Here is a 15,439-nt window from a genome sequence, read left to right as displayed (position 1 = left end):
TTCGAGAGCCTCAGAAACCAGCTGCTTTAAATCTTCCTTAATATTCTCCTTTAAACCTCTGATTCTAACAGCAAACTGCATCTGATAATATTGGGCAAGGCTTAACTCCCTTTCCATTTTGTCTCTTAAATTTTCATTCTCCCGTACTTTTACTTCTAATATTGCATTCTTTTGGGTCAAATCATCCACTTTTTCATCTAAATCCTCCACACATTCCTCCACACTTTATGCACTGAAGACAAAATGTCTACCTTCATCACGCTGCACTTCTGTTCCATCCTCTCTTCTAATCTCTCCTCCAGTTTCTCCAATTTCTCCTCCATCTGTGCAAATTTATCACCCATTGATTGGTTAATTGATTCCAAAAGTACCTGGGCATGTTTATCCAGCGCATCTCGTAAGTCCTTCGGTGTCAATACATCAGGAGGATGCAACGCCTGTAACGATGATTGTTGCACCGGAGAAGATCCACCACTCCGAAGAGTTTTAGGGGGAGGTTTAGTCGCCATCTTTAACTTTTCAATTGTGACGCACTTTCACTTAAAGTTTAAAAAGTCCACCAAGCTCGAGAGTAAAATAAAATAATCCTCTTCACCTTTCCCTCTTGTACCGCTCTGCCTGCTCCTTTTAATCCATAGTCCTTTCTTCAGGCAGGGGTGGTTGCAGACGGCTGGCTCTGCTCCAAGAAATCCGGAGCAGAGACGCTGGCTAGCTGGGAGCAACCCAGGCTTCGGGGGAGTTCAATCCTTCAGCCGCCCAAGCTCCAAGCTCAGGCGGCCCCGGAGAACTCTACCCCTACCTGGGGCCTCACCCCCTCCTCTTCTCCCGAGGAGGGGGCTTCAAATTCGCCCGAACAGCTGATCGGCGCTGTTTCGGGCGAAAAAACACTCAGCTGAGCCGCGGGCAGCCCGGGAAGGCTGTCTCCGTCGCCGCGGAGCCACCGGAAGTCCAGTGATCGGCCATCTTTATGGCCGGTCTCTTCTTCAGGCCAAAGAAGATGATCCCGGATTCCAGCGGAAAGCTGCCGCCCTTCCTCGATTACAGGGAAGTCCTCCTCTCGGTAATCGCCCCTTCAGGGCGATTTTTGACCCTTTTCAGGGTCCTCCAAAAAAGAAAGAAACGGACTGCAGGAGACAGACTGTCCTTGCACGTCTGGAAGCACCGTGCACGCAAACCGGAAGCCTACTCAGTACTTTGTTGAAGCACCTTTGGCAGCAATTACAGCCTCGAGTCTTTGGGGGTATGACTTGACAAACTTTACACCTGGATTGGGGGATTTTCTGCCATTCTTCCTTGCAAATCCTCTCAAGCTCAGTCAGGTTGGATGGCGACCGTCGGTGGACAGACATTTTCAGGTCCCTCCAGAGATGTTCAATAGGGTTCCAGTCAGGGCTCTGGCTGGGCCACTCTAGGACATTCACAGAGTTGTCCCTGAGCCACTCCTGTGTTGTCTTGGCTGTGTGCTTAGGATCGTTGTCATGTTGGAAAGTGAACCTTCAGCCAAGTCTGAGGTCCTGAGCACTGTGGAACAGGTTTTCATTGAGGCTATCCCTGTACTTTGCTCCATTTAGCTTTCCCTCAACCCTGACCGGTCTCCCAGTCCCTGCTGCTCAAAAACACCCCCAGAGCATGATGCTGCCACCACCATGCTTCACTGTTGGGATGGTATTGGGCAGGTGATGAGCGATGCCTGGTTTCCTCCAGACATAACGTTTAGGATTGAGGCCAAACAGTTCAATCTTGGTTTCATCAGACCAGAGAATCTTGTTCCTCACAGTCTGAGAGTCCTTCAGGTGCTTTTTTGCAAGTGGGCTTTCATGTGTTTTTCACCGAGGAGAGGCTTCTGTCTAGTCCCTCTGCCATAAAGCCCAGATCGGTGAAGGGCTGCAGTGATGATTGTCCTTCTGGAACTCTGTCCCATCTCCACACATGATCTCTGGAGCTCAGTCAGAGTGACCATCGGGTTCATGGTCACCTCTTTTACTAAGGCCCTTCTCCCCCGATTGCTCAGTTTGACTGGGCGACCAGCTGGTTGTGCCAAACTTCTTCCATGTGAGAATTATGGAGGCCACTATGCTCTTAGGAACCTTCACTGCAGCAGAAATTTTATTGTAGCCTTCCCCAGATCTGTGCCTTGCAATAATCCTTTCTCTGAACTCTGCAGGCAGTTCCTTTGACCTCATGGCTTTTGCTCTGCTACAGTATGCATTGTCAGATGTGAGGCCTTCTATAGAGAGATGTGTGCCTTTCCAAATCATGTCCAATCAATGTAATTTACCACAGGTGGACTCCAAGGTGTAGAAACATGTCAGCAACGATCAAGAGAAACGGGAGGCACCAGAGCTAAATTTCAAGTGTTGTTGCAAAGGGTCTGAATACTTATGCCAATGTGATATTTCAGTTTTTTTCTTTTTAATAAATTTACAGACATTTCTAAAATTCTGTTTTCACTTTGTCATTATGGGGTAATGAGTGTAGATTAATGAGCAAAAAAAAGGAATTCCAAGAACTGGAGAATCAGGCTGCAGCATAACAAATTTGGCAAAAGTGAAGTGGGTCTGAAGAGTTTCTGAATGCACTGTATATTTATTAAAACTGACGTACTCTCAAGCATTGGGTAAAAATAACCACCTTGAATGTTACCTCTTTTTGCTGGCATTTGTTATCAGTTTTATTATCATTAAATGTGCAGCTTGAAAGAAAATGAAAGTCTTTTCAAGGAACAGTATGACATTTAGTGAAAAAAACTCTTTGTTAACAAACATTAGAGGTATGTGTAGTCCTTGAGTTATGAATGTAATGGAGCCTGCCCATTCCATTTGTAACTCAAGGATTTGTAGGAATGGCGTACCTTGAACACGATCACTCCCTCCTTTCGCCCACACATTCACTAAACAAATGTGCGGGTTGTTAAGTGCACATGAGGTATCTCAGGGTGGGGAAGGCCATAGTGATGGAACAGGCCATCTGCTTCAGACCACCCAAGGTGTCCCCCAACCCACTGAGATACCTCATTCTCCCTCCCCTTGGGTCCCCACAATTGCTCCCCCCCATCCTGCCACGCTGGGTCACTTACCTTGTGAAGATCTGTCTCCTCTCCAGCCTGTTTCTTTGCCTGCTCCTGGCGAGCCATGAGAGCAGAGGGAGAACAAGACAAGCGCACCCTGCTGGGCTTCTATGACTCACAGGGCTGCCTGCCACTTCTGGAATGGCGGACAGCCTCGATGAGTCTGCTCCAAAGCCTTCGAGGCTTGGTCCGGAAAAGCATTTGCACGTCGAAGGGAGGTTTGGGGCAGCAAAATCACGTTGCTTCAAGCTTCTCATTGGTGCGCAAACACTTTTCGCGCACAGACTGGAAGCTTCTGGGTGACTTGATATTGCGGGACTTCAGGCTCCCATTCTCAGTTGCAAAGGATTTTTGCAAAAACGGCAAAAGGCTTTGCAAATGGAGGTAAGGCTTCGATGTTTCAAGCCTTCCCTCCATTTGCAAAGCCTTTTGCCGCAGGTCTCATCCAGGCCTCTGCAGAGAACAGAGGCCTAAAGTACCGTGAGATCAATAGCGTGAGATCTCGGACCACTGATCTCACCTGATCTTGTGGTACTTTAGGCCTCCATTCTCTGCAAATGCACCGAAGGCCTGAAGCACCGAAACACGCCAAGAAACTGAAGGCTCTCTAGATCTTCGCAAGGTAAGTATCCACAGGCCTAGTGCCTATGGAGACCTGGCATGGGAGGGCAAATGTTGCAGTGCTTCTGCGGTCGTTCGTAAGGGTGAATGACTGTCATGGTGCTGCAACATTCATAATTTCGGGACTTGTCTATAAACACTAGGGGGCGCTTATGGCATAACTTCAAAGGTTTGCTGAGTGAACGTTCATAACTCAGGGATTACCTGTACAGTATAATCCATGACCCAGAATTAATTGGAGTACCATAAGGTCTGTTCTAAATGTGTAACTTAATTTTTATGACTCTTTTTTCCAGTCTAAGCCTTATGCATTTGACCGTGTATTCCAGTCACACACACCACAGGAACATATATATAATGATTGTGCTAAAAAGATTGTCAAAGGTAAGAGGAGACTTTACTTAAATAACCATAAAATATGTGAGTCACAGATGTACTTGTAGCCTTATTACTTGTAATGCCTTTGAAAACACTAATTTAGTAGTAGCAAAACAAAACAGTGTAGTCTAGGTGCAAAAATTAGCTTGTTTTTCAATCTGATACTGCAGTCTAATGTCTGATTTTAATGCATGTACTGAGAATCTCTTGAATGTAGTTCTAAGGAGTCAACCACCCATACAGAATCAAATTATGGAACCTGGAGTTACTTAATAAATGGGGAACTTTTTTTTAAGCACAGGTACACAATGTTTTTTTATCCGAATAAATTTAGTTTGTTTATTTACTAATGGTAAAGGTAAAGGTAAAGGTTCCCCCGCACACTCTAGGGGCTGGTGCTCATCTCCGTTTAAAAAGCCGAAGAGCCAGTGCTTGTCCGAGGACGTCTCCGTGGTCATGTGGCCGGCATGACTGGATGCCAAAGGCGCACGGAACGCTGTTACCTTCCCACCGTAGTGGTCCCTATTTTTCTACTTGCATTTTTACGTGCTTTTGAACTGCTAGGTTGGCAGAAGCTGGGACGAGTAACAGGCGCTCACTCTGTTACGCGGCACTCGGGATTCGACCCTCCAAACTGCTGACCTTCTGATCGACAAGCTCAGCGTCTTAACCCACTGAGCCACCGCGTCCCTTCTTACTAATGGTATAAGATACAAAAATATAAAAGAAAATAGTAGGAAAGATAGGGGAGGGAAAAGGGAAGGGAAAAGTGTGGTAAAAATGGGAAAAACAAAGAAAAGGCGTTGACTTCCAACTCCCTTTGGTGCAGTAGAATAACATAACATCAAACCTCAACTTTTTACTTTTACATAATAGTATAAACTAGCCATTTCTATAACAACAAACCTATCTAATCGGTAAAGCCCAAAATCAAAGTTTCATTTTTTTCCACCTGAAGCACAAAGTCGAGAAGCGGCTTCCAAGTAGAAACAAAAGTACTTGTATTTTTGTCTTTTATCAAAGCAGTCAGTTTAGCCATCTCTGCTAACTGCATCAACTTCTGCAGCCATTCATCCATTGTGGGAATCAAAGTGTCCTTCCATTTTTGTGCATAAAGTAATCTTGCTGCCGTCAACATATATAGCATCAAAGTTCCAATTTTTCCCCAAGTCTTTTTTCCATTAAACCCAAAAGAAAAGTTTCTGGTTTTATCTTTATATTCACTTTGAGAATCTTCTGTATTAGATATGTATTAGATATGAATCTGACTCCAATATTCCTTTGCTTTGTTGCATGTCCACCATAAGTGATAAAAGGTCCCTTCTTTACTTTTACATTTCCAACATTCATTTTAAATACCTTTATACATCGTTGACAACTTATCTGGTGTTAAATACCAATGATACATTATGTTGTGATTCAGTGTCAGCCTGTGCTCCCAGCAGCGGAGTCTGAGGAATCTGAGGAGGAGGAGGAGGGGTTTGGAGAGCCTTAGGTGTCAGAGGGAGGCTCTGATGCACTGCAGGACTCTCAGCCTGGCCCCTCCACTCGTGTTCCTCATGAGGCTCAGCTGTGTGAGTACGAGGTGTCAGACTCAGAGGAGTCACAGCTGAATCTGCTCAGAGACGCTAGAAGCAGAAGGCAACCCAGCAGAGCAGAGCAGAGAAAATCTATGAGGCAACTCAGTGAAAGGAGGAGAAGGTATTGAGAAGCCACGCCTTGGGACAGATAATAAAAGGGGAAGGTGTGGGCGGTGCTGGTTGCTGAAGGCAACCGTTCGTAGACATTCAAAGAGAATCCTGGTCTGTTCTTGCTAATCTGTTTGACTCTTGTTTGACTCTTGTTGGATGTTTTGAATCATGTATTTTTGGTTGAAGAAAATATTCTTCTGCTTTTTTGTTTGAAAGACTTTATTATTTGGAACCGTAAATAAATTTGGGTTGGGTTTTTTCCAGCCTATTGATTGTTAAAAGGAAAAAGGGGTTGTCCCTGGAACAGAACACATCATCTTATAAAAATGTTCTTTTAAGTTATAATTTAATGTACATTTTAAACCTTTCATCCACATATTCTTCCATTGTTCAAGTATAACGTTATATCCAAAATTCCTTGCCCACTGAATCATGCAGTGCTTTACATGTTCATTCTCCAAATTCAAAAACAATAACAATTTGTAAACTTTCGCAATAATATGTTCATGACTACCACAGTAGGATTTCCAATTTCTATTTCACAAAATCAAACCCAATAACTCTTTTTGTCTGCTTTAAATCTTTCTTTCAATTGTAAATATGTAAACCAATGGCAGGCACGTCCTTCTGATTCTAACTCCTCCTTAGACTTAAGGATAGGATCATTAAAGTTATTCAATGCAGTTTATGATACAGGTAGTCCTTGACGTACGGCCACAATTGAGCCCAAAAATTATGTTGTTAAGTGAGACATTTGTTAAGTGAGTTTTGCCCCATTTTACGACCTTTCTAGCTACAGTTGTTAAGTGAATCATAGCAGTTGTTAAGTTAGTAACATGGTGGTTAAGTGAATCTGGCTTCCTCATTGACTTTGCTTGTCAGAAGGTAGCAAAAGCTGTTTACAAGACCCCAGAACACTGCGACCATCATAAATATGAACCAGTTGCCAAGCATCCATATTTTGATCATGTGACCATGGGGATGCTGCAACGGTTGTGTGAAAAATGGTCATAAGTCACTTTTTTCAGTGCTGTTGTAACTTTGAACGGTCACTAAATGAACTGTTGTAAGTCAAGGACTACCTATATAGAATGGAACAGTTGTATCACATACTAGATCTGACCCAAACTTTGAAGATGCCCAAAGTAGTTCTTTAGATCCTGTCAAACTTTCAGAATGTGGATGCTCAGTTCAAAAACATACAAAATATACAGGATCTCCTTTGATGGTATGATATATAGAAATATTGATCTATATCTGCCATTTAGTATTAATGGCAATAAGATGGGACTGCCAAAGTACAGATCAATTGTGTAGGAAATGACCAGGCTGAGTCCAAGGGAGGGATCAAGCACGTCATCAGTTTGGAGTCCCTTTGTGCCCACAAGAGTTCTAAGTCCAGCCCTCTTTGAATTCCGTTGACTCTTATCTACCTTGAATTTGCCTTGACCGATAGTAGTTCAGAGTTTTGTTTAGAGACAGCATGGAATAAACCTGCACTCATTTGAATAACCCTGGTTCCTGATTTCTTGAGCCTGACAAATTGAAAGTTTATCTCTCAATTTTCAAAGCAGCATGCACTGAATAAATTGAATCAAATTAATTTGAGTGATCAATACTTTGCAATCATTCATTCCATTTTCCCTGTCAAACACAATTTGGTCTTTGATACATTAGTTTTCAGATCCATGCTTATCATTACATCATACAATCTATCATTCACCCCAAACCATTTAGGTTCTCAGCCAAAACCAGAATAATTTGCATACATACAGCCTCCAACCAATATATCTTTAACATTAGGGTAGCCATAGTCCATAAATATTGCCAGATGATGGGAGCTAGGAAGCGTGCCTTTTCCATGGCCCTCCCTACCCTGTGGAAAACTTTACCCCCTGAAGTTCAGCAGGCCTCCACCCGCTTAGCTTTCCATAAAGCACAAAAGACCTGGCTAACCTCAAGTGCTAGGATAAAACTAGATAGTTGCACATTAGAAGGTTGACCCAGTACCAGATCTTTCTTGTTTTTAATGTTTTAATATATTTAGTTTTATCATTTTAATATAATTTTATATGTTGTTTTATATAAATGGCTATATAAATGTTTTAAATAAATAACTACAAGCATTCCATATACATTTACCTCTAAATATATATAATAGCTCCTTGACTCACTCCCTGCTCAATGTAAAGCATTCATTAGGTGTTCTATTTCTTTACATTATATACCACTTCAATTATATTCAGTAATCAGCCTTCAAATCTCACTTTCATGCAAAACATAAATCAAGTATATTTACTGTATATTTTCTCTAAATCAACAAATGTACAATATATAGCTTGTTATACATACCTTGTCATCTAACTGTTTATACACTTTGGCCATTTCTTCTTCATACTTTCTCCTTTTAGCATCACTAAAATTGCCAATTACTGCAATAGTAGTGGTTGCGGTATCATTAATAATTGCAATATCTTTATCCACAGCAAAAGCTTCCAAATTAACCTTTTCCTTGTCAAACTGTTCCCCAAGAGGTACAGTCTCTCCTTTTAAACAGAAATTCCCAAGGAAGTAATTATTTTCAGGAAGAAAATGTTAGAAACTGACTCAGCTTTAGACAAACGTTTATATCACGAACATTTTACTGAAAGTTCATTATTCATATTTACAATAGCCATCTTGATACCCACAAAATATTACCTTTCTGGATTGAATACAGAATGTCTATATCAGCGGTCCCCAACCTTCGGGCCACAGCCCACTACCAGGCCTTGAGTCTTTTGGAACCAGGCTGTGGAAGTGCATCCCCACTCACGCAAGCAACGGGTGAGTGTGTTTGCTCCATTTGCGCGAGTGGCAGGCGCGTGCCCCCACCACTCACGCAAATGCAGCTGCGAGTTTATGTGCCCACCGCTTGCGTAGAACAATCCCCTCTCCCCCCCCCGCCCACCAGTCCACAAAGCTGAAAAGGTTGGTGAACTCTGATCTAAATAATAATAATAATGATGATGATGATGTTGGAAGAGACCTTGGAGGTCATCTAGTCCAACCCCCTGCTCAGGCAGGACACCCTATACCATTTCAGACAAACGGCTGTCCAGTCTCTTCTTAAAAACTTCCAGTGTTGGAGTGCTCACTGCTTCTGGAGGCAGGTTGTTCCACTGGTTAATTGTTCTAACTGTCAAGAAATTCCTCTTTAGTTCTAGGTTCTTTCTGTCCTTGGTTAGTTTCCATCCGTTGCTTCTTGTCCTGCCTTCAGGCGCTTTGGAGAATAGCTTGACTCCCTCTTCTTTGTGGCAGCCCCTGAGATATTGGAACACTGCTATCATGTCACCCCTCGCCCTTCTCTTCATTAAACTAGACATACTGTACTTAATTCCAGCAACCGTTCCTTATATGTTTTAGCCTCCAGTCCCCTGATCATTTTTGTTACTCTTCTCTGTACTCTTTCTAGAGTCTCAAAATCTTTTTTACACCGTGGTGACCAAAACTGGATGCAGTATTCCAAGTGTGGCCTCACCAAGGCATTGTAAAGTGGTATTAACACTTCACATGATCTTGATTCTATCCCTCTGTTAGTGCAGCATAGCACTATGTTGGCTTTTTTTTGGCAGCTGCAGCACACTGCTGGCTCATATTTAAGTGATTGTCCACTAGGACTCCGAGATCCGTCTCACAGTTACTACTTTAGAGCAAGGTACCACCTACAATATACCTGTGCATTTGGTTTTTCTTGCCTAAATGTAGAACCTTACTTTTTTCACCATTGAATTTCATTTTGTTAGTTAGTGCCCAGTGTTCAAGTCTGTCAAGATCCTTCTGTATCTTAAGCCTATCTTCTAGAGTGTTGGATATTCCTGCCAGCTTGGTGTCGTCTGCAAATTTGACAAGTTCCCCATCTATCCCCTCGGCCAAATCGTTGATGAAGATGTTGAAGAGCACTGGGCCCAGAACAGAGCCCTGGGGCACCCCACTACACACTTCCCTCCATGTAGATGCGGTTCCATTGAGGACCACATGCTGAGTACGGCTGGTCAGCCAGCTACGAATCCATCTGGTGGTGATGCTGTCTAACCCACATTTTTGTACCTTATCAAGTAGTAGGTTGTGATCTACTTTATCAAATGCCTTACTAAAGTCCAAGTAAATAGTTCTGCTTTATTGTATGATAAAAAGGTGGATAATGTGTTTAAGATACATATTTTAAGGTATGCTCTGTTGCGAGTCTGGAAAAAGTATAGACATAAGTTAAATTATAAGATACCCATTTGGGCAATACCTAAACACGCAATAGAAAATATAAATGTTGGATTTAAACATGATGTGACTACATATAAGGAAATTTTAAGTTTTGAGAGGAATGTATGGCAATTAAAGTCATACAACATTTTAAAAGAAGAAAAGATTGTACAAACCTGGTTTCAGTATGGGCAATTACAGGCTAGGTGGAAAGAGGACCAGAAAACTGGTTTTTCAATGATTGATGAAAATTTGGTAAAGCAAATTAGAGATCAAGGTCAAGCACATATAAAAAGGATATATCTTGCATTGATAGAAATTGATTCAGAGACGGAACTTGTTAAAGATTGTATGATAAAGTGGGCTCAGAATTTTCAAGAAGTTATTACAATGGATACTTGGGAAAAGATCTGGGTGAGAAATGTAAAATTTACACAGGCCCAAAATTTAAGAGAGAACTTTTACAAAATGTTTTATAGGTGGCACTTAGATCCTAAAAAATTAGCAAGTATGTATCCGAACTGCCAGCCCAAATGTTGGAGGTGTGGTTGTGAGGATGCAACGTATTTTCATATATGGTGGACTTGTAAAAGGGTTAAAGCTTTTTGGATTAAAATTTGGTGGAATTTGCAAAAAATATTCAAGAAAAGGATAAAGTTTTGTCCGCAACTTTTTTAATTGGGTATTATCACAGATACTACCGTTGTGGACACTAAGTTGATGTTGAATTTAATTACGGCAGCGAGACTTTTAGTAGCGCAATATTGGAAGAAGGAAGAACTGCCGACTATAGAAGAATGGACTTTAAAAGTTTCCAACTTGGCGGAAATGGCAAAGATCTCAGCGTATTTGAAAGACCAATCGCAAAAGAGATACATTGTGGAGTGGAGAAGATGGATTGATTATATCCAGAATAAATATGGGACTAAAAAGTTTCATTTAGCATTTGAATAAGTAGCGGATATAATGTATAACTAGCTTGTAGTCATTTTATTAAGAGTTAAAGTGCGATAGAAACATTGAAAGAGTGACTCGGAACTGGTTCCCTCACAAAAGAAAAAACTGGGAGCCGCAAAAAGCATGTGCACATGTGCGGAACAGGGGGCTTGATGAGTGGAGCCTAAGGCGAGACATGCACCGGCCTTGCCCCCCGCTCTCATTCACTCACCTTTGCTTGGAGAAGCTTCTCTCACTCTCATTCACTCACATTTTGTTTGAAAAAGCTTCCCTCTCCCACAGTTTGCTCGAAAATGCTCGCTCTCGCACTCATTCACTCACCGACTGGAAAGGCCAGCCACGGAGCCTCCATTGACTTCCATGGGGACGCTTGGCAATGAAGGGGCCGATTGAAACCGCTCCCGGTAGTGCTGCTATTACTACCACTACTACTAGCACTTTTCCACTTGCTGCTTGGTTCCGATAAAACCGGAGAACCCCTGGATGCCACTGCTGGGGGTGGAGGAGGCTGCCTGGGTTCAGCGGTAGCGGAAGGTGACGACAGTAGCAGTGGAGGCGGCGGCGAGAGAGATGCTGGAGGTCCACCATATCTCTGCCAGCCTCTGCCTCCCCTGTAGAACCAAATTCCTGTGCCGGCCCCCATGCCAGCAGCGGGCCCCAAGGGCCGGGCAATTGTTGCGGTGGCTGCAGCTTCCGGACAGCAGCATTAGGCTACCCCAACAGCAGGCAGGCGGTGCTGCCTGGACAAACCGCTGCTCCTGCCGCCACAGCCACCAAAAACAGCAAGCCCTCGCTTTCCTTAATCATCCCCTCCCCTTCCAACTTTTCCAATGAACAGTTCCCCACCACACCCTAAAAACAAGCTCCATGCCTAGGAGTCAGTAGAAACATCAGAAAATTTGTTCAAAGATCGATGGCACAGTGGAAGGCACAGTTGCAGCTCAATGGTGAAAGACTGGGAGAGGTTAATATTGAGAGGAATATTTCAAGGAGATTCATTATCACCACTACTATTTGTTATTGCACTGTTTCCTCTGTCAACAATACTGAATAACTCAGGACATGGCTATCAAACATCAAAAACATCTGCCAGACTATCCCACCTCCTTTACATGGATGATCTGAAGCTGTATGGAAAAACATCATCTGAAATAGAGTCGCTGCTGAACACTGTCCGTATATGTAGCCAAGATATTGCAATGGAGTTTGGCTTGGACAAATGTGCCACACTTACTCTCAAACAAGGAAAAATAGTGAAAACTGAAGGAATCAAGATGTCCCATGGAAATAACATTAAGAGTCTGGATGAGGAAGATTACTACAAATACTTGGGTATCCTTCAAGCTGACAACATCAAGCACACTGAAGTCAAGAAAAAGATTAGAGGTGAATATATCAAGAGAGTGAAGAAGATCTTAAAGTCCAAACTCAATGGAGGAAATACCGTGAAGGCAATCAACACCTGGGCAATTCCAGTCATTAGATACACAGCTGGAATAGTGGACTGGACTCAAGCAGAACTAAAAGCAATGGATAGGAAGACCAGAAAAATAATGACAATGAATCATGCCCTTCATCCACGCAGTGACATTGACAGACTCTTATCTACCAAGGCAAATAGATGGACGTGGAATGCTGCAAGTACATCAGATGGTTGAGGGAAAAAAAATGGCTTTGGAAGAATATCTGAAGGACAGTGATGAAGATGCACTGAAATTAGTATATCAGGAAGGCTTACTGACTACTGGAGAGACCAAACTGGCCTACAAGAAAGACCAAATGAAGAACAGAATAGAGGCATGGGAAGACAAAGCACTACATGGCCAGTACATTAAAAAAATAGCGGGGAAAGCAGATAATAACAAGACCTGGCAATGGCTAAGAGCAAGAAAGTTGAAGAAAGAGACCGAGAGACTGATTCTGGCTGCACAAGACCAAGCCTTAAAGACAAATGCATACAAAGTCAAAATTGAGAAAACAGCAACAGACAGTAAGTGCCGCCTATGCAAAGAAACTGAAGAAACAGTGGACCACCTGGTAAGCTGCTGCAACAAGATCGCACAGACTGACTACAAGCAGCGGCATGACAAAGTAGCTGTCAAGTTTCCGACGGATGGGCTTTTCAAGTGACTCTGAGGCATTGTTTACCTTAAAAGTCCTTTATTAGCCTAATACACCGGCAAATGCTTGCTCGAAGGAAGCTGGAATGTGAAATCTCCGCCCCTTGCACAATATATTAAAACACAATTCTCCACCTTTCTAATTTTGTCATTAATCATATTCTCCAATTAATTTAAAGAATCAGTTTTCCTTCCGTTAGAAAACCCACCAAGGTTTTATCTTCTCTAGTTAGAGATGGCCTTGAAAGGTGCAATCCTACTCATCCCACCTCCCAACCTTAAACTAAATCTCTTTTCAAGCAATAACATTCGATGTTAGCAGCATTGACATCTGGCCCCCCTTACAAAAAGGACAGATCCTGTAATGTAAACAAAACACAAGTTAGGAACTGGCTTTTGGTTTGTTGGGGTGTTTCTCATAAAACCTTTTGATAAGTCTGTCAGCTTTCACATCAGTAGATTTCACCCAAATGGCTTCAGACAATGGGTATCCCTTCCACTGTACTAGGTATTGCAATTTTCCCTATAAGATTCTAGAGTCAAGAATATATTTTACTTCACAATGGGTCTGACCTGCTACCACGAGGGGTCCAGTTGCTTTCTTAGGGGGAGGTCTTAAAGTGGAGGTTCGAAAAGGTTTCAGCAAGCTACAATGGAACACCGGGTGAATTTTTCCCAAAAGTCTGGGTAGTTTCAATTTTACTGTGACCGGGTTGATGATTTTCACAATGGGGAAAGGCCCCAAGAATTTTGGTCCCAATTTCTTTCTTATTGGGTAGTTTAAGGTGTACGTATTTGGTCGACAAATAGACCTTTTCCCCAACTTGGAATGTTCTTTGTGTAGCTCTCTTTTTGTCAGCTTGTGTTGTGATTCAGGGTCAGCCTGTGGGTTCGGCAGTTGGGTCGGACGATTCAGAGGAGGAGGAGGAGGGGGGTGTTGGAGAGGTTGCTGAGGGGGTTGGAGAGCTTGCTGATGAGAGCCCTCAGCCAGGCCCCTCCCACCTGGTCACGACGCAGACCCAGCTGTGTGAGCCTGACAGCGTGGATGAAGATGACCCACAGCTGGCCCTGTTCAAGGACGCCCGACGCAGGAGGCAGTCAATCAGGAGTAAACAAAGGAAGGCAATGGGGCACCTTGGAAGGAGGCAGAGAGAAGCCACACCCTGAACTGTATAAAAGGGGAATGCGTGGGAGGGCTGGTTTGCTGAAGGCAACCGTTTGAATAGTTCCTGTTTCATGGTTCGTGTTTGCTCTCTTTGCTCTCTTTGCTCTGTTTATGTTTTTATGTTAATAAATTTGGCAGGCTTAGTTCCAGCCTCTTGCCTTCGTGTAAAAGGGGTTGTCCCTGCCTTATCTGCAGGGCCGGTAGCAGGCTGGTACAGAACAGTTTGCCTTCAGCCTCCCACCCCTTACTATTATTATGGAGCAGCTACGTGCTGAGAATGCACAGCTCGCCCAGCAACTCACTTTGTTGGCAGCTCAGGTGGCTCAATTGCAAGCTCAGGTCCATGCTGCACCCCCACCATCACCCCCACCCAGGAGAAAATGCCACGTTGCGATGCCGGATAAATTTACTGGCAATCCAGAACTGTTTCCTGCTTTCCTGGGACAATGCCAGCTCTTTATCAGCGTGAGAGCAGCTGATTTCCCCACTGACCGGGATAAGGTGGGGTTTGTGTTAAGCCTTCTTTCGGGTGATGCAGCTCGTAGGGGCATGCCTCTGCTTGCTCAACCTAGCCCATTGTTGGACAACTTTGTGGGGTTTTGTGATCATATGCGTCTGATGTATGAGGACCCTATTAAGACGCAGACTGCTACTCGACGCCTGAAAGCTCTGAGACAGGGTCAACGCCCCCTACAGGGCTATATCAGCGATTTTCGGCTGCTTAGCCAGGATTCCGCCTGGAATGAGGCTGCGCTTGTGGATGCCTTCCAGGATGGATTGTCGGAGGAGATGTTGGATGAGCTGGCCCGTGTGGATATTCCCTCAGACCTGAATGGGCTGATCCATCTCTGCCTGCGGATCGATGCTCGGTTGCAGCAGCGAAGGAGTCACCGTGCCACCCCACAGACCCCTGCAGCCCCTGTTGTGCGTGAGACCCCAGTTCAAAGGGAGGAGCCAATGGAGCTGGGTGCCACCAGGTCTCGTCTATCGGTGACTGAAATGAACAGATGACGATCGGGGGGTTGTGTTTTTACTGCAGGGACCCTGGGCATTTGGCTGCTTTTTGCCCAAAGAAGCGACCGAGTCTACCCCAAGAAAGTCCCCTACTTTTCTGTCGGGAAACGCCCCGAGCCCGATCTAGACGGTGTGATAGATCGGGCATCCCACAACAACACTGAGCGACGTCTTTCCGATGCTGCCT

The 15,439-nt window shown here is 43.8% G+C and overlaps 1 protein-coding gene across 1 annotated transcript in view; it reads left to right on the top strand.

Moving 5' to 3' along the window:
* The window catches only part of LOC308676816 (kinesin-1 heavy chain-like), a gene marked incomplete at both ends in the record, with an annotated part of 147,792 nt that overhangs the window by 51,400 nt on the left and 80,953 nt on the right, over positions 1–15,439 (top strand). The window contains one exon of the mRNA XM_081342845.1: positions 3,985–4,072. Coding sequence (XP_081198971.1) covers positions 3,985–4,072 — 88 coding nt within the window. The remainder of the gene's footprint in view (positions 1–3,984; positions 4,073–15,439) is intronic.

The sequence above is a fragment of the Vipera berus genome (assembly GCF_964194415.1).
Source record: "Vipera berus genome assembly, chromosome: W".
NCBI classification, from domain to species: Eukaryota; Metazoa; Chordata; class Lepidosauria; order Squamata; family Viperidae; genus Vipera; species Vipera berus.
The sequence above is the reverse complement of the archived record's forward strand: the minus strand, read 5'-3'. Positions and strand labels throughout refer to the sequence as shown.